Source organism: Salvelinus fontinalis, chromosome 1 (assembly GCF_029448725.1).
Source record: "Salvelinus fontinalis isolate EN_2023a chromosome 1, ASM2944872v1, whole genome shotgun sequence".
Lineage (NCBI taxonomy): Eukaryota > Metazoa > Chordata > Actinopteri > Salmoniformes > Salmonidae > Salvelinus > Salvelinus fontinalis.
In genome coordinates this window covers 59,727,868-59,752,954 of record NC_074665.1, presented here as the reverse complement: position 1 = coordinate 59,752,954, position 25,087 = coordinate 59,727,868, and the positions used below count along the sequence as shown (strand labels likewise).

At 45.6% G+C, this 25,087-nt stretch overlaps 1 protein-coding gene across 2 annotated transcripts in view; it reads left to right on the top strand.

Moving 5' to 3' along the window:
* The window catches only part of LOC129858932 (sodium/calcium exchanger 1-like), a 168,333-nt gene that overhangs the window by 120,011 nt on the left and 23,235 nt on the right, over positions 1 to 25,087 (top strand). Inside the window, exons 3-5 of one of the 2 annotated variants that reach the window (XM_055928186.1) lie at positions 8,616 to 8,719; positions 22,537 to 22,685; positions 24,247 to 24,346. In XM_055928186.1, coding sequence (XP_055784161.1) covers positions 8,616 to 8,719; positions 22,537 to 22,685; positions 24,247 to 24,346 — 353 coding nt within the window. Of the gene's footprint in view, positions 1 to 8,069; positions 8,177 to 8,615; positions 8,720 to 22,536; positions 22,686 to 24,246; positions 24,347 to 25,087 lie in introns of both variants that reach the window. The other variant, XM_055928177.1, reaches the window with a different exon arrangement.

Below are 25,087 nucleotides of genomic sequence, written 5' to 3'. Positions count from 1 at the left end.
ACACACACACACACACACACACACACACACACACACACACACACACACACACGCTCACACACACACACACACACGCTCACACACACACACACACACGCTCTCACACACACACACACACACACACACACACACACACACACACACACGCCCACGCTCACACACACACACACACACACACACACACACACACACACACACACACACACACACACACACACACACACACACATACAAACACACACACACACGCCTTTGTTTTGTCTGAATCTAAAATCCGCCCACCCACAATCTGCTCACACAAACATTTAATGGATTTGCCACCCCAAAGGCCAACCTTTTTTTTTAAAACACCTACTTGTTAGTGGGTTTTTGGATTTTGTATTGTTTTCTTACTGGGCCATTAAAATGTCTGGGTAAAACCGCAGTAAATACACAGTACCAGTACCAGACTCTGGTGTCGTCAACGTGATGGAACACTGTGTAGACTAGGTGAAAACACTTACAAGCCGGAGGGACACCCAACTGACACACTGCATTTTTCCCAGCATTAAAACATTTGTTCCCTTCTAACCTGAATTTTCCAATCCAAATACGTCCCGATCTGTTGTGTGTTACGTTTTATTGCTTCCTGTGTGTGACAGGGGAAACTCCTAACTCCTAGCTCCTGCTCCGGAGTAAACTGCCTCCCTCGCCTGCCTGCATGCTGCCTGCTAACGCTCACAGCACCATGGTAACAAGCTGGACAAGCCACAGGGCCTCTCTCTCTCTACTCTCTCTCACTCTCTGCTCTCTCTATCCCCCTCTCTTTCTCTCTCTGCTCTCTCTCCCCCTCTCTTTCTCTCTCTGCTCTCTCTCCCCCTCTCTTTCTCTCTCTGCTCTCTCTCCCCCTCTCTCTCACTCTCTGCTCTCTCTCTCCCTCTCTTTCTCTCTCTGCTCTCTCTCCCCCTCTCTTTCTCTCTCTCTCTCCCTCTCTTTCTCTCTTTCTCTCCCTGCTCTCTCTCTCCCTCTCTTTCTCTCTCTGCTCTCACTCTCTTTCGTGAGAGCTCTGATTTACTGTACTGTTGGGTTGGCGGGTTGCTGTGCAGTAGCATCATTTGAATTAGTGTTTCATTAGCATAGTGCACTCTTAGCTACTGTATCATAGTTTATTTTATTAGTGTTGTGGGGCTGTTAGAGTTCAAATCTCAATCTTAGTCTCTCTTGTTTTATAAGTGTTGTGGGGCTGTTAGAGTTCAAATCTCAATCTTAGTCTCTCTTGTTTTATAAGTGTTGTGGGGCTGTTAGAGTTCAAATCTTATTCTTAATCTCTCTTGTTTTATAAGTGTTGTGGGGCTGTTAGAGTTAAAATCTTAATCTCTCTTGTTTTATACGTGTTGTGGGGCTGTTAGAGTTAAAATCTTAATCTCTCTTATTTTATACGTGTTGTGGGGCTGTTAGAGTTAAAATCTTAATCTCTCTTATTTTATACGTGTTGTGGGGCTGTTAGAGTTAAAATCTTAATCTCTCTTATTTTATACGTGTTGTGGGGCTGTTAGAGTTAAAATCTTAATCTCTCTTGTTTTATACGTGTTGTGGGGCTGTTAGAGTTAAAATCTTAATCTCTCTTGTTTTATACGTGTTGTGGGGCTGTTAGAGTTAAAATCTTAATCTCTCTTGTTTTATAAGTGTTGTGGGGCTGTTAGTTTAAGTGCTTGGTTTGGCTGTTGTGGCAGTGGTTTGAGGTTAGTTACTCATTTGGCTACGTGTGCTATGCCAGTACCGGGTCACTGGGTAATTTAGCACCTTAATTGGCCAATTTAATCATATCAATGTGGTAATAAAGCAGTGAGTTTCTGTGGGGTTTATAAGTATTGTCTGTGTGGTTGGTCTGTCTGTGTGAGTTAGTTTGATGTCTTCACTTTCCGTTTGGTGGTTTGTGCTTAGTCTATTTCTATCTCTCCCATAAGGCATGTGAGGAGATGTCAGCTAGCGTCCCTTTAACCCAACGCTCAGCTGAAATGCGCCCCCCTCTGATGCAGCGCTTTGTGTGTGTGTGTGTGTGTGTGTCACACTCTTGACAGGGCATAGTCCTCAGACACCAGTGTCACCCGGACGCGATGCTATGATATTGACAGGCTGCTCCTTTTTAAACACTCCAGGCTCTCTGTGGGAAAAAGACTTTTGAATGAATAACATCAAAACAGCTCCTGGGGACAGTGCGAGAGGATGTGGTTGTTTGGGTTTTTCTAACAAAGTCAGCTGAAGGTCTGCAGTGTGTGTGTGTGTGTGTGTGTGCATGTGTGCATGTGTGTGTGTGTGTGTGTTTGTGGTGGCTGTGATCCCCTACGATCGCTGAGGGGCAGTGTACCACCCCAGTCGTACCACACTAGGGTTCAGAGGTTAAATCTCTCCCAGGCCACACCTGTTTTAATGTCACTATATTAAAAGATCCCTGTACGAGCCCAGCTGACAGATTGCATAGACACAGAGACAGGCAGGCAGAAAGATGAGCAGACAGACAGAGCTCCATCAAGCTGCATGCTGAGGCTCTGGGGTTGATGGGCTGGATACAGTAATATGAGGGCTGGTTGTGTCTGTTCTGTTCTCTGATTGGTCGGGACTAGCTTTCCATTTAATGGCTGTATCCTGTGATTAGGCTGCGGCTTTGTGGCTTGAGTTGTGGCCAGCTCCAGGGAGCTGCAGTCAACCAGTTAAGGGCTTTGTGTTTTATAAATGTGTTTTATAAATGTGTGACTGATTGAAGCCAGTCCTTAAAGGCCCAGTACAGTCAGAAACGTGATTTCCCTCTGTTATGTTTCCACACTATGAGGTGGGAATAATACTGTGAAATTGTGGGATGGCGTTTCGGCCTGCCTGGTGAAATCTGAAATGACTTACAGTAATAGACCAATAAGAAAGAGAGTTCCAAACCTCTCTGCCAATAACAGCTAGTTTTCAGTTTTCCCCTCCCCACTCAGACCACTCCCAGACAGTCCTACCTAAATCATTTTTGACCATTTGAATGAAAACAATCACAGTAAGATACATAATTGTTACCCAGAAATGATTTGATATTGAGATAAAAAACCGCTTGTGGGTGTTTGTGTGCCTGTGTGTGTGTGTGTTTGTTTGTGTGTGTGTGTGTGTGTGTGTGTGTGTGTGTGTGTGTGTGTGTGTGTGTGTGTGTGTGTGTGTGTGTGTGTGTGTGTGTGTGTGTGTGTGTGTGTGTGTGTGTGTGTGTGTGTGTGTGTGTGTGTGTGTGTGTTAACACACTGTCACACTGCTCCAACCATAACACAGTAAGATGAATAACCAGAACAGTATGGAGAAGTGAACATATTCATTGCAAGTATTAGAGGAACACTGGTGGTGCGCTGGATATGAAACTGATCGTGTACAATATAGACTTGCTCTAGTACTCCCAATAAACACATGATATGAACTGAAAGCTGTGCTGAAACTGTCTGTTTGGTGAATGTTATTGCCCTCTGTAACTATACAGCCATAAGAGCCAACATCCCATTTCACTGTTTCCTATTTCCATTGATGGATTAGCTACAGTGCGTGTGACTGCATGTATACCTAAATGTGTTTAGGGTATTGTGTGATGTGATGTCCTTCCATCAGTAGAAGTACTGTACTGTGCTGTACCGTGTCTCTGTAACTGCTCCAGGGCCAAGAGGAGCCATGAGTCTCACCTTGCGGATCTGAACCTCACCCTGCACAAATGTCATATTTCATCATCAGCACTGTTTTATGTAAGCTCCTGGCAGATCACACCTCTGTGTTCTCACACACACACAAGCATGCACGCATGTGCGCGCGCACACTCGCACACACACACACACACACACACACACACACACACACACACACACACACACACACACACACACACACACACACACACACACACACACACACACACACACACACACACTCAGCCACGAGGTACTAGGGGTTAGCTTTGCACTGCACACACACACACACACACATACACACTCAGCCATGAGGGACTAGGGGTTAGCTTTGCACTGCACACACACACACACACACACACACACACACACACACACACACACACACACACACACACACACACACACACACACACACACACACACACACACACACACACACACACACACATCTATCTCACTCTATCCTAACCTAATGATGTACTCTACTGTGTCACTCCAGAACCATTTTGCCAAGATCTGGAAACAATCTACACTAGAGCTGTTTTGGTGACCAAACACTGCGTTGCTGTAACAACCCAGGGATGTACTGTAGAGTGCATGGATTTGTCATTGAAAAGGATGAATGAAAAAACGTTCACTTATTTATTAATCCAAAGATTGTGTACTTTCCACCTCTCCTCTCAAGTAACGGTGTCAGATTGGCCGTAGAATCCACCCCTACAACAGATGGATATTCACTATTCAATAAATGTTGATCTGCCAGATAAATAACAGACTGTTTGAAAGAGTTGGAGTTTTATTCTCTTTTTGCATTTTACTTTATTATTTAAATATACCCAGAGCATTTCTTATGTAATTTAATGATGATTTATGACTTCACCCTACTATAATTGAGGAATTAACCCCCCACCGTGCCCTTCCCCCAGTTAATGGAAGGTAATCAGCGGTGAACATTGGTCAATTCACACAGCCTAATTGGATAATTGATCTTATTTTATCACTAAAAATACACAGACAACGTCCCCCTCCTTCATTGATGTCATAATTACATATCCTTTTGTTCTCTTCCTCTTCCTCTTCTTCTACCTTTCGTCTACTCTGGAATTTCTGTGTTCAGGTTTTATTATGTTAGTAATCCCTGGGCGTAGGTAGAATGGCATGAATACAAGAGAAAATGAGAGACTGAGAGTGAGAGTGTGAGTGTGTGAGAGAGAGTGAGAGAGAACAATGTTTATATTGGTCACATACACTAACACTAATACACTTCCTGGCTGTGAAAGAAAAAAACACAGCCTCTCTCTCTCTCACTCCATCCTCTGCTGCCTCTCTCCATGGGCATTTCATACAGCGGCTTCTACACACTGACTATATGGGCCTGATGTGTACAGCAATAACCACTCTTCTCTGAGTGGAGGAGTGGAAAATAAGGCCTGTAATGCCTGTGAAATTGTGAGGGTAAGGGCAGAGTCATTTTCTGAAAGTTTCCCATGCCAGGCACTTTGTGATTCCAGGCTGACTGTACTGTACTGTCCCAGTGTGGGGCCAATCAAACTGCAAGGACATCTGGTGTTTTGATTAGCCTATGGGGCCGGAGGTCTCACAACCTTCTCAACATGAACAGAGGACACATACACACAGCCAGTGTGATTTCACAGCTTTTCAGATGTACAGTGTAAACATGAATTACTTAAAACATGTTCACTGTTTCTGTGTGTGTGTATGTGTGTGTGTGCGTGCGTGCGTGCGTGCGTGCGTGCGTGTTTGTGAGAGTGAGTGAGTGTGTGTGTGTGTATGTGAAAAAAATACTAAATTCCCTTATGTTGATGACTTTTTGAAAATCCAATCAGATTTCCACATGGATTCAACGTCATCACATTTAATTATTTGGTTTAAATGACATGGAAACAACATTGTTTTTACCTATTTTTGCCCACTGGGATATCACCACTTGTCACTCCTGGACCGAAAGGAAGAGATTAGGCTCTGGTCCAAATCTGTAACCAATAGCGACTGCCCTTCCTGATAACAGCCTATTGTCTCTGTCCAAGACCGCTGCCAAAACCAACACTGGGACTTACTCAAGCCTTTGATTCATCAAGAGATCAACAGTTTTATTCTGGCCCCTTGGATTCAATGTGAAATGTAATCCGTTGTCTCCCGTTACAAGATTTGGCAGTGGTGTGTTCTGTGGGTATTGTTAAGGAGAGGAAGTAGTTAGATGTTTGAGGTGAGAGAGGGGTCACTTAGTGCTGCTACAAATGGGATAGAGGTGAGCTGGGTTTGTTATGGGGCGAAGGAGGTTAGTTCGAGCGGTGATACAGCGGAAGGGAACACCTGGATGCCTGGATGTTGGGGGAAATGTCTAGCAAGGAGGGGTTTTGTAGAGGAAGAGGAGAATTTAGGGCCCTGCAGAGGGAAACAGAGTGAGTGATTTTATGCAGCGGAGAGGGGATTAGCTGACTGCCATTGCATATCGAGAGGAGGGAGGAGGGGGTCAGAGAGGGAGTTTGATGAAGATGGGCAGCTCAAGTGGCAGTGATGTATTTTAGGAATGATTTATCAGAACACACCGGTTCACTGGTTCACTGTTTCACTGTTTCCAATTCATCAGAACGTAGCATCCCTCCATGGGCATCACTATTAGCATGGAGAGAGAGAGAGTGGGGGAAGGAGACAGAGAGAGAGAGAGAGAAGGGGGGGAGGAAAACAGATACAATTAAAAGTGGTTTTCCATTCAGCATTTCAGCCTCAACATGAATATGCTCACACAGGACACACATGTACACGTACACACACCCACGCACTCACACACAAAGACCCAGAGGCACACACACTCACACACCAAATGAATAATAAGGACTATTTTACATTTAGAGAATATGCTGCATTAAAAGTGGTGAGTGCAACGCTACGGGGTCAGACCAGCACAACAGGGCTGTTTTTCTCACAGTAAACAACACAGAGTCTTACGGTCGGTTCACACCCAGCCTATACAGGCAACAGTACAGGGAGTTGAAGTGAGACAACTATCCCTTTGATCAGGATTTTGGATGTTAACAAAACATCTCTTTGAAAGACAGGGTGACAATGGGTGCAGTTGCACCAATCAAATAGTGCAACTGTAATGTATGGTTCTGTGTTTTTGCAGATACATGAATGGTATTTGCTCTTGTCATGACATAAGTTACAGTATGGGCCTGTGAGTAGTGTGGTCGTGGTGTTAGCATATCTATGGAACGATATACAGTGTGAACTCTTGTGAGGGGAAGTGTTTTGCATACAGTATCCCACAGTATCCCCAAAGCCAACACCCCCTTTGGCCTCCTTTCCCCCCAGTTCTCTGCTGCCACTGACTAGAACGAATTGCAAAAATCACTGAAGCTGGAGACTTATATCTCCCTCACTAACTTTAAGCATCAGCTGTCAGAGCAGCTTACCGATCACTGCACCTGTACACAGCCCATCTGTAAATAGCCCACCCAACTACCTCATCCCCATATTGTTATATATTTTTGCTCTTTTGCACCCCAGTATCCCTACTTGCACATAATAATCTGCACGTCTATCACTCCAGTGTTAATGCCAAATTGTAATTATTTCGCCACTATGGCCCATTAATTACCTTACATCCCTAATCTTGCTACATTTGCAAACACTGTATATATATATTTATATTATGTTATTGACTGTACGAATGTTTATCCCATGTGTAACTCTGTGTTGTTGTTTTTGTCGAACTGCTTTGCTTTATCTTGGCCAGGTCGCAGTTGTAAATGAGAACTTGTTCTCAACTGGCCTACCTGGTTAAATAAAGGTGAAATTAAATTTTTTGAAAGTGTTGCCGTGGGTGATGAGGAGTCATTATGCATTGGGCCAGTCAGAGTGCCAGCTTAGTGGTTCTAGGATCAGTTTGTCAGACCCCACTCTGGGCTGGACCTTAAACACACTCAGATCTACTTATGAATAGTCAATACCTGACAGACCCCTTCAACAGATGGGTGTGTGTGCCGGAAATCCAAATAGTTGCTATCATCGTCAAGTGTAATAAGAGATTTGGCAGAGTGATGAAGTGGTTTCAGAATGTGATTGCTTGGTTTGAGGGTGATATGTGTTTGTGATGGAGTGAGATTTTTCCATCATTGGTCAAAACTTACATTCAAAATCATCTCAGATTTCTACCCATCCTCTTCTCCACATGCTGTCTTTCAGAACTCACTGTGGTTTGTCTCTACCTGCTGCCTGCTGCCTGCTGCCTGCTGCCTGTTGCCTGCTGCCTGCTGCCTGCCTGTGTTCTGTTCTGTCTCTCTCTGTTTCCTCCTTTTATACTCCGACCTGTCATTTCCTCACTGTCTCTTCCTTCTCTCTTCTTCTCTTCTTCTCTTCCTTTAGCAAATGTATAAAGGTCAGAATCATTGACGACGAGGAGTACGAGAAAAACAAGACATTCTACGTGGAGATGGGAGAGCCTCGCCTGATGGAGACCAATGACAGTAAAGGTGGGGGAGATAGTCCTGGGGGTTACAGGTGGGGGGTTCAGAATCTCCTACCCTGACCTCTGACCTCTGACCCTGGGCTTGGCGTCCACTGCATGGCGCTGCATTGCCCTGCACTGAACATTCACACCAGCAGGAGGCACCAAGAGGGCTAGGAGGATACTACTGTAGGTAGAGAGCATTCATATCACCACAGGAAAGAGTAGGACTTCCAATTACACACACACACAAATACATACACCACGCAGCGTGCTCATCTGCCACTCAGTGTGCCCTCGGCGGAAATGAACGTTCAGTGGCCCACCTTGTGTCACCACCACCTCTCATTCCCACGACTGGTCAAGTGTTTGTGTGTGTGCGTGTGTGTGTGTGCGTGCGTGTGTGTGTGTGTTTAACATGCATGGTTCCAACCCCGCTGCCTTGTTGTCTTGTGTCCCTGCAGGAAGACCATAGCCATTAAAATACTTGACCGTGAGGAGTATGATAAGCACAGCTACTTCACCCTAGAGCTGCAGACGCCCTACTGGAGAACGAGAGGCTGGACAGGTGTGAGAGTGCTGAAAACTGAACACACTGGAGTTGGAGCTCACTTGGCTCCTCTTCTCTTTTATCCTCTCCTCCTTTACTTTGTTACTTTCTCCTTTCGCTTTTCTGTTCTAATCTCCTCCTCCAAAGTCTCTATTTGACTCAGTGTACTCACACCTTTCCTCACCTCTCTCTCTCCCGCCTGGCTATCTGCGATTCTCACTTTGCTCAACTACCTGTGTCCGCTGACCTTAAGAATTCCTACCTACAAAGACAATGCTCGTCCAACCCTGCGTTAGTGCATTAGTGGACTTGTACTGTATGTGCGCTGGAATGGGTGTCCAAAATATGCCCGACGGAAATGTGGCATTCTAATGATGTCATGTCAGTACATAAGCTTACAGGATATCCTTCCCACAAGGTTGCATTATCTTATGTGCATCAGCAGCAGTGACAGAAATAAACAGTGGAGATAATTGCACAGATTAGATTGTTTATACCACCCACCACTCCTGGCCAAGAGTGTGTGTCTGTCCCACTGTGTTTATCCTGTACCACAGTTAGTACCTCATAATAACCTTCGTAGTTTTAATCTCAACTCTGAAACACTAATGAATTTTCCACCCCTAACAGTTTCTTCATAATTTCTGGAGAATGTTCCTGTTATTATCACTCCGGATCTATTTATTAATAGCGCCATGTTAATGATAAAGATGTATGATACTATATGCTGATCAAAGAGGTTAGGTTGAATGAAACATTATTACAGGACAACCAGAACCAGAACAACCATAAAAGAAGATCAAAGTTACAACCAGACTAGAAATGCCAGATCTTCACAGAGCAAATACGATTACAGGTGTGCAATTCAATCTTCCCTATCTCTGGCGTGAAGCTTTAAAAGCCTTAATTTTACAACAGGAGGAATAGGATTCAACCTATTAGTACACAGATGCTGCCATAAGCAGTGATGCTAATCTGTTTGCTGTGTGTTTTAGTGCCGTTGCAGACGCTGGTGGCTGCTGGGAGTTTTATGACCAACCTACTGGTCCCCCTGATGTCCCTTCTGTCCTTCTGATTAAGTCCACCAGTGTCCCTACCCAGTCTCCTCTCTTATGTGGTGATTATTGTCCCCTGGTTTCCCTCCCACGTCTTGTTATAGTTGGCTGACTGCACAGCAGTGTGAGGGATATCGTCCCGGAGACAGGAGACTGTGTCTCTGGGCGGCCATTATGTGTCCGAGGGGGAGGGCTCTGGCAGACCACAGTAATGGCCGTATATTCTGTGGACAAATTATTCTATTATAGCGTTATCTTTAACAAGCGCGGTTATGGATGGAGCTATTTGATGTGAGCAGACTGTAACTACCGCTGAACTGCTCGGTTCAGGCCAGCTGAGTGCTGCTGGATCAACATGTTTGAGTTATGCTCCCCTGGAATGAGAACACAGCAAAAGCAAACTGTTGTCATTCTCACTGCTTTGGGTTAGTGTGTGTGTGTGTGTGTGTGTGTGTGTGTGTGTGTGTGTGTGTGTGTGTGTGTGTGTGTGTGTGTGTGTGTGTGTGTGTGTGTGTGTGTGTGTGTGTGTGTGTGTGTGTGTGTGTGTGTGTGTTTGGTGTGTATGTGCATAGGATTGGTTAGTGTGGGGATGCATACAGTTTGCATTCCTAACAGCTAGTGTGTGTCTACATTTGTATGTCTGTCTATTAGGTTGGCAGGCGTGTCTGCTTTCGTCTGAATTTATGTGTGTGTGTGTATGTGTGTTTGTGACTGTGTGCTTGCGCGTCCATGCATGTGTGTGTGTGTGCATGTGTCTCTGTGTATGTATGTGTATGCATGTGCGTGTGTGTCCTTGTACTCACGTGTGTGTGTGTGTGTGTGTGTGTGTGTGTGTGTGTGTGTGTGTGTGTGTGTGTGTGTGTGTGTGTGTGTGTGTGTCAGTGGAGGCTGGTGGGAGGAGCTATAGGAGGGTGGGCTTGTTTTAATGGCTGGAATGAAATTCATGGAACGGCGTCAAACATGTGGTTTCCATTTGTGTGACGTGTTTGATACCGATCAATTTATTCGATTCCAGCCATTACAATGAGCCCATCCTCCTTTCGCTCATCTCACCAGCCTCCACTGGGGCCTGTGCGCATGTGTGTGTGCGCGTCTCCACTCACACAGCCACAGATGTAGTCCACGAATCCCCAGCAGGCCTCTGGAGGGAGCGATCAGAAAGAATGGGTGATGACTTACTGACAGCCCAACAAGCAAAGACTAATTAGTGCCTCCTCTTTTATCAGAGCCCCGCCAACATCGTTAACACAGCTAGCTCCGTTAGAATCGCTAGCCTCCACTCGTGTAGGGAGACTGAGGAGAGACACTGTTTTAAGGCCCACTGACACAGCAATGGCTCCATGCGGACGTGGAAAGGCAAACAGCTGCAGTCCCTGGAGTACCTCCGCTTCCCCTGACAAACACAGCCACTAATTAATGTGAAACTTTGATTGCCTTAGAGGGAAACACAACCAAAACAAGATTGAAGGCTGGCAAAGTGTTTGTTCGCAATTAGCTCTCTCAATCCTTGTCCATTATGGAGATTGGGGTTTCTTTTATAGACAGAAATTTGGCAGCGCTTCATGTGATATACTTAGAGCTTGGTACTGTAATACTTCAAATATGTACAATCAATTCCAAAGAGAACTGAAGTTAGGTGTAAAAAATGTTTTAATGAAAAGTAACCTACGTTCACTCAAACAGAAACATGTCTGATATGATTCACCTTTTATACTTGCCGCACAATAGCCAGGCATTAAGACACAGACAGACAAGCAGGCAGACAGGCAGACAGACAGACAGTGTGGCCTTCCAAAGAACCCCCAGGCCCCAGCATCGCTCCCAGCATGCCTCTCTTCATGTCGGAGTGAGTGATCCATGCTGACAGCAGCCTGGCCTGGTGTAGCAGAACTGCATGTGACTGGGGTCTTTATACGATCCTCCTCTGTGTCGTCTGGATCCCCGCCTTCATCATCTTCATCCCCCCTGTCCGCCCCGTCCGCCCCGTCCGCCCTGTCTCTCCCCCCGCTCTTATTTATTTTTCTCGTCTGTTCTCAATTGCATGTAAGTGCCTTGTGTTGGTTTCCTGAGTGTCTTCGTGGTGAATATGTTTGTGTGTCTTAAAGCAGTGGTCTGAAACAAGTGTCTGGAGGGCTTGTGGCTAATGACTTGAATAGCATAATTGTCTTCCCCTAGCGGCAGGTCTCTATAAAAAGACGACGTTGAATCTGGTATCTATAAGAGCCACACGATGCACTGGTATGTGTCGCCTGTACTGAGCTAATGAGACTGAAAATGTGTGGGTTCATTAATTACACTAAAACTAAACTATGTTTATGAAATGGGTAATGTAAATATGCATTTACCCTGTGTATGGGAGATTTTTAATATGTTGGTAAAAGTAGTAGACTAATTATAGCCGGCACATTAGAGAGACAGGGATGGAAAATGTTTATGTCTATGGTTAATTGGCTAGACTGAAGATGGAGTTTTCGAGAGAGTTGCCCTAGCCTTCAAGTGCACTCATCCCTCCAGGAATAGTCTCACACCACTAGCTTGTTCTTCACATAATAGTTTGGGAGGATTGATATTCTTAAGGAGTCAAGCCACTGAAGATTTGGTGGAAATAACCCCCCACCCCCCCAAAAAAACTGTAGCCATTAAGGGCAATTACTAGCATTACTAATGTACTATACTAAAATTCACCTCGCCTCTGCAGCAATAGCCATTATTAAAACATTTTACTGTGTGCTAAACCAGGGTCACACAGAGTGTTTCTTGGTAGTCTTAAACAAATTTACTTTGAAACAAAAGTATACACCTCACATACATGGTTATGGGCTTACAAACAGAAGACACCTGTAATATGTCAGATATAGAGTTTGAGCTTGCATCCCAATATTACACTTTATAAACAGTGCCTTTGGAAAGTATTCAGACCCCTTGACTTTTTACACAATTTGATACGTTACAGCCTTGTTCTACATTTTTTTTTTTTTTCCCCCTCATCAATCTAGACCAAATACCCAGAAATGTGTCACGCCCTGACCATAGAGAGCTGTTTATTCTCTATGGTGGTTGGTGCGTGACAATGACAAGGGTGGGTTATCTAGGTGATTAATGATCTATGTTGGCCTGGTATGGTCCCCAATCAGAGGCAGCTGTTTATCGTTGTCTCTGATTGGGGATCATATTTAGGTAGCCATTTCCCCATTGTGCTTTGTGGGATCTTGTCTAGGTATAGTTGCCTGCGAGCACTACTTTGAGCTCCACGTTTCGTTTTTTCGCTTCATTGTTCTTTCTTTGAGTTTCTCTTCTAAATAAAAAGGATGGCAACATACCACGCTGCATCTTGGTCCACTCCTTATAACGATCATGACAGAAGATCCCACCATCAACAGACCAAGCAGCGTGCCCAGGAGGAAAGCCAGGAGTGGAGGACATCCTGGACGTGGGACGAGATTATGGCAGGAGACAGAAGCCTGCCATGGAAGCAGGCGGAGGCAGCGAGGGAACAACAACGACGACACCGGGGTTCGCGGCCACAACGGAAGCCCGAGAGGCAGCCTCCAAAAAAATTAGGGGGGTGGCACACGGGGTGGTTGGCGGAGCCAGGTTTTGAACCAGAGCCAACGGTACTCACCGTGGGGAGCGTGTGACCGGTCAGGCACCATGTTTTGCAGTGTTACGCACTGTGTCTCCAGTGCGGATTCACAGCCCGGTGCGTTCTGTGCAAACTCCTCGCACTTGTCGTGCTAAAGTGGGTATCTGTCCAGGGCGGGTTGTGCCGGCTCAGCGCACCTGGTCTCCAGTGCGCCTCCTCCGTACAGGATATCCTGTGCCGTTTCTACGCGCTGTATCCCCAGTGCGTCTTCACAGCCCAGTGTGTCCTGTGCCAGCTTCCCGCACTTGCCGTGCGAAGGTGGTCATTTGTCCAGGACGCGTTGTGCCAGCTCTACGCTCCAGACCTCCAGTGCGTCTCCACAGTCCAGTACGTCCTGTGCCTCCTCCCCGCACTCGCCCTGAGGTGCGTGTCACCAGCCCGGTGCCACCTGTACCGGCCCCACGCATCAGGCCTCCAGTGCGCCTCCCCAGTCCAGAGCTTCCTTGCAACAGTTCCCAGTCCAGAGGTTCCGGCGACAGTTCCAAGTCCAGAGCTTCCGGCGACGGTCGGCAGTCCAGAGCCTTCGGCGACGGTCGGCAGTCCAGAGCCTCCAGCGACGGTCGCGGTCCAGAGCCTCCAGTGACAGTTTGCAGTCCAGAGCCTCCAGTGGAGGTTCCCAGTCCAGAGCCTCCTGCGAGGGTTCCCAGTCCGGAGCCCCCGGCGACGATCTACGATCCGGAGCCTCCGGCAACGATCCACGGTCCGGTGCCTCCGGCGACGAGCCACGGTCCGGTTCCTCCTGCGAGGATCCACGGTCCGGAGCTTCCGGCGACCATTCCCGCACCAGAGCCGCCATGGAAGATGATGTATATGCGAGCGAAGTGGGTACTTTGTCCCGCATCGGAGCCGCCCCCGACGGTAGATGCCCACTCGGACCCTCCCCTATTGAGTCAGGTTTTGCGGTCGGAGTCCGCACCTTTGGAGGGGGTACTGTCACGCCCTGACCATAGAGAGCTGTTTATTCTCTATGGGGTTGGGGCGTGACAATGACTAGGGTGGGTTATCTAGGTGATTAATGATCTATGTTGGCCTGGTATGGTTCCCAATCAGAGGCAGCTGTTTATTGTTGTCTCTGATTGGGGATCATATTTAGGCAGCCATTTCCCCATTGTGCTTTGTGGGATCTTGTCGAGGTATAGTTGCCTGCGAGCACTACTTTGAGCTTCACTTTTCATTTTTTCGCTTCATTGTTTTTTCTCTGAGTTTCTCTTCTAAATAAGAAGGATGGAAACATACCATGCTGCATCTTGGTCCACTCCTTATAACGATCGTGACATAATGACGAGGCAAAAACTGTTAAAAAAAACCAGCAAATATCACATTTACATAAGTATTCAGACCCTTTACTCTGTACTTTGTTGAAGCACCTTTGGCAACGTTTACAGCATCAAGTGTTCTTGTGTATGACGCTACAAGCTTGGCACACCTGTATTTGGAGAGTTTCTCTTATTCTTCTCTGCAGATCCTGTCAAGCTCTGTCAGGTTGGACGGGGAGAGTTGCTGCACAGCTATTTTCAGGACTCTCCAGAGACCTGGGCTCTGGCTGGACCCCTCAAGGACATTCAGAGACTTGTCCCGAAGCCACTCCTGCGTTGTTTTCGCTGTGTGCTTAGGGTCGGTTGGAAGGTGAACTTTCTCCCTAGTCTGAGGTCCTGATCACTCTGGAGCAGGTGTTCATCAAGGTTCTCTCTGTACTTTGCTCCGTTCATCTTTGCCTCGATCCTGACTAGTCTTCCAGTCCCTGCCGCTGAAAAACATCCCCACAGCATGATGCTGCCACCAACTTCGCCAGGTTTCCTCCAGACGTGATGCTTGGCATTCAGGGCAAAGAGTTCCATCATGGTTTCAGCAGACCAGAGAATCTTGTTTCTCATGGTCAGAGTCCTTTAGGTGCTTTTTGCAAACTCCAAGCGGGCTATCATGTGCCTTTTACTGAGGAGTGGCTTCCATCTGGCCACTCTACCATAAAGGCCAGATTGGTGGAGTGCTGCAGAGATGGTTGTCCTTCTGGAAGATTCTCCCATCTCCACAGAGGAACTCTAGAGTGACTCTAGAGTGAACTGTCAGAGTGACCATCAGGTTCTTGTTCACCTCCCTGACCAAGGCCCTTCTCCCCCGATTGCTAAGTTTGACAGGGCGACCAGCTCTAGGAAGAGACTTGTTGGTTCCAATCTTCTTCCATTTAAGAATGATGGAGGCCACTGTGTTCTTGGGGACCTTCAATGCTGCAGACATTTTTCGGTACCCTTCCCCAGATCTGTGACTCGACACAATCCTGTCTCGGAGCTCTACGGACAATTTCTTCGACCCCATGGCTTGGTTTTTGCTCTGACACACACGGTCAACTGTGGGACCTTATATAGACAGGTGTGTGCCTTTCCAAATCATGTCTATTCAATTGAATTTAAAACAGATGGACTCCAATCAAGTTGTAGAAACATCTCAAGGATGATCAATGGAAACAGGATGCACATGATCCTCAATTTCTAGTCTCATAGCAAAGGGTCTGAATACTTATGTAAATACGTTTTTTTTTTTATATACATTTGCAAAAGTTTAAAATCCTGTTTTCAAATTGTCATTATGGGGTATTGTGTCTAGATTGCTGAGGATTTTTTTTAAATAAATACATTTTAGGCTGTATGTGGAAAAAGTCAAGGGGTCTGCACACTTTCCGAAGGCACTGTACATACATTTTTATTTTATTTTCTTAATTATAAAATGATGAAAAATATGAATAACATTCCACCCATGGGGCCAATATAGGGCGATTTGGTCATTTGACTGCAGAAAAGGATTTTAAGAATGAAATACTGAAACAACCCAGTGTAATAATGATTCTGCCCCTGCACAACATCTTTGCAGCAATTTCACACCTGCTACTGTATTTCTGGAGTGAGCTACTGTACAAACCCTCTCTGAAAAAAGTTAACGAGAACACTATTGGCTCTCCACAGGATAGTAATGATACTCTGTCCTCCATAGTTTGGGAGATTATCAGTACTGGATTATTAATATCATTTTTAAACTCTACAACATGCACATTTGTATTCAATTATTCTTAATATAATACAGATGCTATTCAGCTTTAAAGATTCAAATCGTCCACATGCTCAAGATGGCCCAAGACATGAGACACAGATGCTGTTTAGACTGCCTCTTAACTGTTAGTGTCCTTTGAAGTAGGATAGAGTTCCATTGTTTTCACTAGGCCTCATCCCTGCAGACAGATAGGCTTCAGTGGATACAGTCTGACTCTGGATGACAGGGTGGGCTGTGCTTTACTCTTGTGGAAAAGCTCTACTTTAAAAAGCTAAACAAATTGCATAGCTCAGTCTAAACAGAACCAATTGAGAGCATTCTCCAGACTGGGTGGTTCTAGACATACACACAAATGCAGGCACACAAATGCAGGCACACAAACACACATACGCACACACACACACACACTCCCTAGCTCATCTAAAGACAGAGGTGGGGGATGGATTGGACTGGAGTGGTAGGGGATCTTGTTACACCCCTCTCTAGCTACGCTCATCTTCCCCTCACTCTGTTTAGATGTTCTCTGTTCTCCTCTGAAACCAGATTATCAAAGCATGGCAACCTCGCGATGGCCCACAGCCGTCAGCTCGCATTAAGCCTTCTGCATTCTTCCTCCCGAAGAAAAAGAAGAGAGAGAATAGCTTTTCCCCAAAAAGGCGAATGTGCACGTTTGAACTCCACTCAACCACAGACGTTGGAGAAGCATCGATGGAAACACAATGAACACACACTGAGACTAACACAACAGAGAAACACACAGAGGGAGAGAAACGAAGATAGGAAGAGGGCAGATTTTTAAAAAACAGGGAGAGAGAGAAACACACAGGAGGCTTAACCAAACATCTCTCCCAGCATGTCGAATGGATGATTGAGAGCCACAGTGATATAGAAAAACACAGCGTTCCAGACCTCCTTCCCTCCAGTGTCAGTCAGATGTATTCTGCGGTGGCACGTTGCGGTAGCCGCCACTCTGAGGAAGGGGATGGATAACAAGGTTACTGCGGCTGTAGTAATTACACCTGAGACTCACATCTTCTTTAATTGAGTTCATTAAGTCACTCATTAGACACAGTTAACACCACACTCTCATGGTAATTAAGGCTTACATGCTGTTCAGCTGGCGTGATCTGGCCTTGGACACCATTTTGTAGCGTTTTCAGCCCACTCAGTCAGTAATAGGCTATGTTGAGCTGCACCGGTTAATTTCACACATTTTGAAAGCATATTTATTTATCCAGGTTGTCGCTGTGAGATTAATAATCTCATTGTTCATCTGGTACATAGTCAAGACAGCAGCATATACAGTACACATTTGGTGGTCACCGAGCCATACTAAAGCACCCTTATGAGTAATGGGAAAAGTAGCTAAAATATCCTCCTCCATAGTCTTTTGGTCCTGATTTGGCCCCTCTACCTCTGCCCTCCTCTGCTTGCGCCAGTGTGACTGGGTTTGAATGGTGGTGCGACGGAGGGGAACCAATGGCTTTGGAGCTGATGTTAACCCACAATGCACTGCCGGGCTGCGAACTGGAAATGGCATTCTGAATGGTTCCCATCGCACCAAATCAGATCACTGCACTAGACCGTGGGACAGCGGTGGTTCTGAATTACTGCCACACGCCCCAGAGAGTTGGAGAGAATGAGAGGGAGGGAGGGAGGGAGGGAGGGGGGGGGGAAGAGGTTTGAAGAGAGGGAGTGAGGGAAGAGGAAGAGAAAGAGAAAGAGGAAGAGAAAGAGGTTTGGAGGGAGTGAGGCAAGAGGAAGAGAGAGATGGAGAGTAGGCCAGAGGTTTGGAGAGGGGAGTGAGGGAAGAGGAAGAGAGAAAGAGAGCATAGAGCCAATAGAACCCTGTGTAGTTTGTATTAGATAATAGCAGGATTTTTCTCCAAACATTGTTCCAATATCCATACCCAGTCTCCAAGACATTGTCTGTTTTATATTCTTCATTTTGGATTTGAATTCACACAGTTTAGTAGGTCAAGTCACAGTAGGCCCATATCCTTTCACTACAAAGTCATGTCAGCTTATAGTGATGTCATCATGGGCCTATGGGTTCAGGGAGGTGACAACTAGGTCATGGTATGACATAACATCTTCCTCTCACAACTTGACAAGTTGTATAATGTAGTGACAGAATATCCTTCCAGCCTCACAGAGCACATGTAGAATGCTGTAGAACACTGCACTGTTCCCCTAGGATTTTCTTCAGCAGCGGTGGCAAAGGTAGTGGGTGTGTGGGGGAGATATTGTTTTGTAGAACTGTGAGAATGTAATTTCTGGTGCCTTTTTAAAAGGACATTCTACTCCAAAATGCACATAAAATGTGATGTTGCCACCATCTGAAATATAACTGATGCTTGCCACAGCACCTTAGGGAGAATTCTTAAAGGAAGTTGAATGTAGTTTTCCGAGCTATTGCTATCTAGCGTTAGCATAACAACTGGACGTCTATGGGAACAGCTATAATGCTAGCTGTTCCCATACACTTCCTGTCATTGGGCTAATGCTAGTTGACACACAGATACATAAAAGGGTATCCAAGAGTTGATCTGACTCTGGGCAAGTAGAAAACAGGCTTAATTGACAACATCTCACACTATCCCTTTAAAAGCGCGTCTCGGTAGAAATATTTGTTAAGTGTATGTATACACTGAACAAAAATATAAACACACCATGTAAAATATCCCAGAAATGTTCCATATGCACAAATAGCTTATTTCTCTCAAATTTTGTGCACAAATTAGTTTACATTCCTGTTAGTGAGTATTTTATCCTTTGCCAAGTAAATCCATCCATCTGACAGGTGTGACATATCAAGAGGCTAATTAAACAGCATGATCATTAAACAGGTGCCTTGTACTGGGGACAATAAAAGGCCACTCTAAAATGTCTTGTTTTGTCACACAACAATGCCACCAATGAAGGGGCGTGCAATTGGCATGCTGACTGCAGGAATGTCCACCAGAGCTGTTGCCAGAGAATTGAATGTTAACTTCTTTACCATAAGCCGCCTCCAACGTCGTTGTAGAGAATTTGGCAGTACGTCGAACCAGCCTCAAAACCACAGACCACGTGTATGGCGTCGTGTGGGCGAGTGGTTTGCTGATGTCAACTTTGTGAACAGAGCGCCCCATGGTGGCGGTGGGATTATGGTATGAGCAGACATCAGCTACGGACAATGAACATGTTTGCATTTTATCGATGGCAATTTGAATGCACAAAAATACCGTGACGAGATCCTGAGGCCCATTTCTTTTTTACCAACAGATCTGTATTTCCAGTCAGGTGAAATCCATAGATTAGGGCCTAATGAATTTGTTTCAATTGACTGATTTCCTCATATGAACTGTAACTCAGGAAAATCAATTCAATTGTTGCATTTGCATTTATATTTTTGTACAGTATATATCATTGTTATCCCTGCTAAATGAATATAGGGGGAAAACATTGACACAACAATGGCTTTGCTGTTAGAATGTCCATAGAAAATGCTCTTGGATCTTGATTCTGTAAGCCTGTGGTGGTTTTCTGTCCTAATTCTCCCCTCCCTCCACTACTATCTATGAACAGACCATCACAGCAGCAGAGTGTTATTGTATTGTACGGCTCAACCAGCTGCACAGGCATTCAAGTTGTCACAGTAACATCGTAGCTAACTACCTAGATACCAGTGAGAATCCCTCCATCTACCTCTGCAAAATTGTCAGCACTCAAGTTTTCAAGATATGTAACTTTCAAAGTACAGAAATCATCCCGTATGATGCAGATATGTAACTGCAAAATGCACCATACAGGGATAATTTCAGTAATTTGAAAGTTACATATCTTGAAAACTTGAGTGCTGACAATCAAAACATTTTGGGATTATGTCAACAATGGACCAATGAATCAAATACCACAAGATAGTTCTTGGGTGGAGTTTTCCTTTAACAGCTTGTTTTCTGTTTTTCCCTCCTCACTCAGACCACTACCAAATTTTTGCTTTAGAAATTGCTGTTGCTAAGGATCCTTTTTTATAAACTTTTTATTTAAAACAATCACAGTAAGTAACTTAATTATTACCCAGAAATGATTTATTATTGAGATAAAAATGGCTGCATTGGGCCTTTAATGATGGGTGTACACTGTGGGTGTACTGTACAGTCATCCAACATGGCATTTTGAACGTTTTTAAGTTGTCATAGTTGGTTAAGTTTTCAATTCTATTTAATAGTTACTTCCAAATGCATTCCTGTGGATTTGAAGAGCCATAAAATATGAGTAATAAATGTATGCCATTAGGATTTCTGCACTATTGGCAATGTGGTGCAGTTGTCCACTGTAGAATCCACTTCTTCTTTATTTAGGCAGGGAGTCCTATTGAGACCTGTCAGAGTTTACTAGGAGTGGTGGGTTGGAGTCAGGCGCAGAGAGCAGAGGGTTTGGTAAATCGTAATTTAAACTCCGGCACAAAACGGTCACGCCAAAATACAGGGCGCATAAAACAGACCAGCCCAAACACAGGACCAAACAGTCCGGAGAAAACAAACACGAAAACACATCCACAACCAACAGAGTAACAAACCCACACAAACCTAGGCGGACCTAACAGACATAAATCAAGAAACGAAACAGGGAACAGGTGCAACCAATAAGACAAAATGAAATGAAAAGGAAAAAGGGATAGGTGGCGGCTAGTAGACCGGCGACGACGACCGCCGAGCGCTTCCCGAACAGGCAGGGGAGCCACCTTCATTGGGAGTCGTGACAAGACCAGGGTCTCTTTTCAATTAAGCCCTGCAGATTTACCATACATGTAGCTGAGATGCACTCTCCTTGTTCTTCACTGACCTCTGATCAGTTTGAGGGTGGCGGGGCTGAGGCTGACACTAGTAGGCAGTGTGTTCCACACTGGTTAGAGGTCAGTGAGGAGGACATTTGTTACCCACTGACACGACCTAGCTGCTCCATGCTGAGTGAGACCTCTACTGAGATCCTTCCACTGTGACAGAGATGCATGCACATTTACCAGGATGAAGAAAAAACTACAAATGAAGGCAACTCATTGATGGATTCAATCCTTCTACTAACAATAAGAAATAGTTTCCCTCAAAGCCTTAATGACACCCCATCATAAATAGCAGCCTCCAGCGGGAGCTGAGAATAGCACAGTATGTTGTTGTTCTTTCAAGTCAAGCAGCCAGGTCTGGTCAAAGATATATGCATGGATGATTGCATAGCTTTATTGGTTCTATGTGTTATGTACCTTCGTTGTGTGGCAGGTCTGGATCATTTGTGTCAACCCAGCATGAACCCATTGACGTTAACCTGCCCCATCCCCCCTGCTGTTATCCCTCCCTGCTACCCCATCACCTCAGCAATCATCATAAGCCTCTTCCTCTTCTCTCCCTCCATCCTACCCTACTCCCAGCACCACTCTGACCCAGCGGAATGAGCCCATCTATCAGTGAGAGACTGCAGGGCCCATTCCCATCGTATTCTCATTTCCCTTGCTGGGAAGTTGGAAGCACACCTCGGCTGCCTCTCTCTGTGATGAATATGATGGCTTGGAGGTGGTGGGCGATGGGGGAGGGAGGGGGGAGTGGATGACCTATTCATATTCTGGGGGGTGGGAGCTGTAAGGGTTACAATCATGTTGTTTTTCTTGAAACAACCATTTAGTCTGTCTGTCAAAGAGAGTTTTGCTCACCATTTGGCTAAATGAGGGTTATGTAAGTAAATAGGTGAGGAAAAACAAGAAAGCATATTTTACACCGCATTATAAACTGGGTGGTTCCAGCCCTGAATACTGATTGGCTGAAAGCCGTGGTATATAAGACTATACCATTTGTAACCAGTTTATAATAGCAATAAGTCACCTCGGAGGTTTGTGGTATATGGCCAATATACCACAGCTAATGGCTTCATCCAGGCACTCCTCGTTGTGTCGTACTTAAGAAGAGCCCTTATCCGTGGAATATTGGCCATATACCACACCCCCGCGTGCCTTACTGCTTAAATGTACCACTTTCATGTCGATGGCTTCCACAATATTACTACACAACATGTCAGTTGTCATGGGCGTCAGTCACAATCCACCGTCTTCTGTCTCTCAGCTACAGAGGTGGCTGAGAAGGAGGTGGAAGAGGTGGTGCCGCTAACAGGAGTGGATGATGAGGAGCAACGCATCGCTGATATGGGTCGACCCACGCTTGGGGATCACGTCAAACTTGAAATCATCATCGAGGAATCCTATGAGTTTAAGGTATGTGCTCGTGTGTTACACATATTCCATTTCCTTTCTCTCACGTAATGCACTCCTCAGAGCCTCCTCAGATAGACATACACGCATATGTAGTAATCATGGAGTGATATAAGTGTGTATGTGCATGCTCTCCTCTTTCACTCACACACACTCTTCAGACAAACACAGATGTGATTATCATGAATATTAAGGTCTGGGTGTGTGTGTGTGTGTGTGTGTGTGTGTGTGTGTGTGTGTGTGTGTGTGTGTGTGTGTGTGTGTGTGTGTGTGTGTGTGTGTGTGTGTGTGTGTGTGTGTGTGTGTGTGTGTGTGTGTGTGTGTCCGCACACGCAAATGCTTTTTTTCTCCCACACAAACTCTTCAGACTGATGGGTGGATGCTTGTGAGCACTTGACGGATCGTCTCCTGTTCTTACTGGAGTGGCTCTCACTGTGAGGTTGGGTGGGAGGCTATGGGAGGGAGGGGGCCTATGGATCCTATAGCTAGCTGAAGGACTATGTATCCTGGGGGGGGGCTGGAGAGTTTAATTGTGTCTAACCTCAGAGTCAAAGCGAGTGGCTGCTTCAAAAGAGCTTCAACTTTCAGACGGTAGTCTGCAACTTTTCCGCTTTAAGATTAACGTCAACCAAGACCCAGAATCCCTTGCCTGGGGCTAACAGATAGGACTGAGGAAGTAGGTGATTTGCAGACAGTAGATTTCTCTCTCTTCCTCTTCTTTGCACAACTTCAATCCAACACACCTTGCTAGGAATTGGACAGTAGATGAAGCTGTCCGTCTATTTCTCCAAATATCAATATGTTATATCTGAGACCTTAGCAGAGCTGGAGAGAATAGTGTAGTTGTCCATTCCTGTATAAACCTGAGTTTAAACCATCCCACCATTTACTTTCCAAAGCTTCAGTCAATGCAATTACCATTGAAGTTTCCTTCCAGAGAAGGGAATATCGGATTTTCCTTCCGATGGTGAGGGAAGACAGAAGGGGATGGACAAAGGAGAAGGGGGGTACTATCCAGCTGTCGTCCCAGGAGTGAAGGAAGGGTGGTGGAAGGGATGGATCGAGGAGGAGTTGTTTCCTTCTGTAGGGAGAGAAATCCAGTTTTTCCTCTTTTGGAATCTATACAGGCTGTGATGAGGATTGATTTCCTGAGTGTACTCTAGGAGCGCCTGCACCTGTCCTCTGGGAAGCAGCCTTTATCAAAGAGAGGATTGCAGCTAAAGGCCCAGTAACAGACTGAACCTCCGCTCTCTATCCTCCTGGCCTATATTATCATAGTATGTGGAAAGCATCATTAACTAGCTCCCGAGAACTGGTTGTTGGCTACTATAGCAGTTACATTACATGGCCGAGGCAGTACTTACAACACCCAAGCTCTCTACCCAACCTTTACCCTCGTTGTTTATTCTAAATACATGCTTACTACAGACAGGTACATATATTTTATAGACAGAAATAGTCATGTGTCCTATATGAATTTGTGGACTAGATGCCCTTGCTTTCCTATATGCATTTCCCCAATATGTTCTTCCTGAACTCCATGTGTTTGGTGTTCCCTGTGCAGAACACTGTGGACAAGCTGATTAAGAAGACTAACCTGGCCCTGCTGGTGGGGACTAACAGCTGGAGAGACCAGTTCATCGAGGCCATCACTGTCAGCGCCGGTGAGTTGAATGCTTTGACCGCCGTGCGAGTGTGTGTATGTGTGTGTGCGTGCTGTAGCAAGATCAAGGGTGTGGAGTTTCCACGTCACCAAGTGCAATAACAGAACAGGCACCAGTAGCACAAATAGAATGCAAAGGGGAAGTTTATTTGGGATTTTCGTACACAGGGAAAGAAGGAGGAATTCACCAATCACCTCACAGTCCACAAGCCGTTCTCTTTGCCCGTTCCGTTTTCCAGGGGTAAGCCTCACACTCGGGTCCTCAGCCAATCCGGTCCAGTACACAAGGGTGTTAGTCCAACAGTCCAGGTCACAACATGTTATCTCACAGATGGTAATGGTTCTCTCACAGATGGTTATCTCTCTTCTCCCAATATTCATAATGCTCTTGGTTCTCTCCTACTCTGCCCTGCTGTGCAGGCTGCTTCCCCCTTTTATCCCCAAACACTACCTGGTTTAACGAGTTACAGTCTTGCCTCATTGGGGCAGGAAGTCCATATAAGGCCCGGAGGTGGGGTAAATGGACTGACAGATATCTCCCCTCAATCACCACTCCTCTCACCTCTCCCTGCCGGCTGCCACAGTGTGTGCGTGCGTGCAATCCTTTCTTGCAACGGACTAGCATGCTGCAGCATCTCCTCAGAAGATTGATTTTCAATGTAAACACCAACTGGTGGAAATCTGGAGCACTGCAGTCCCACTCCAAGGCATCCCAAGGCCTCTGTTGATTAGAGATGCCATC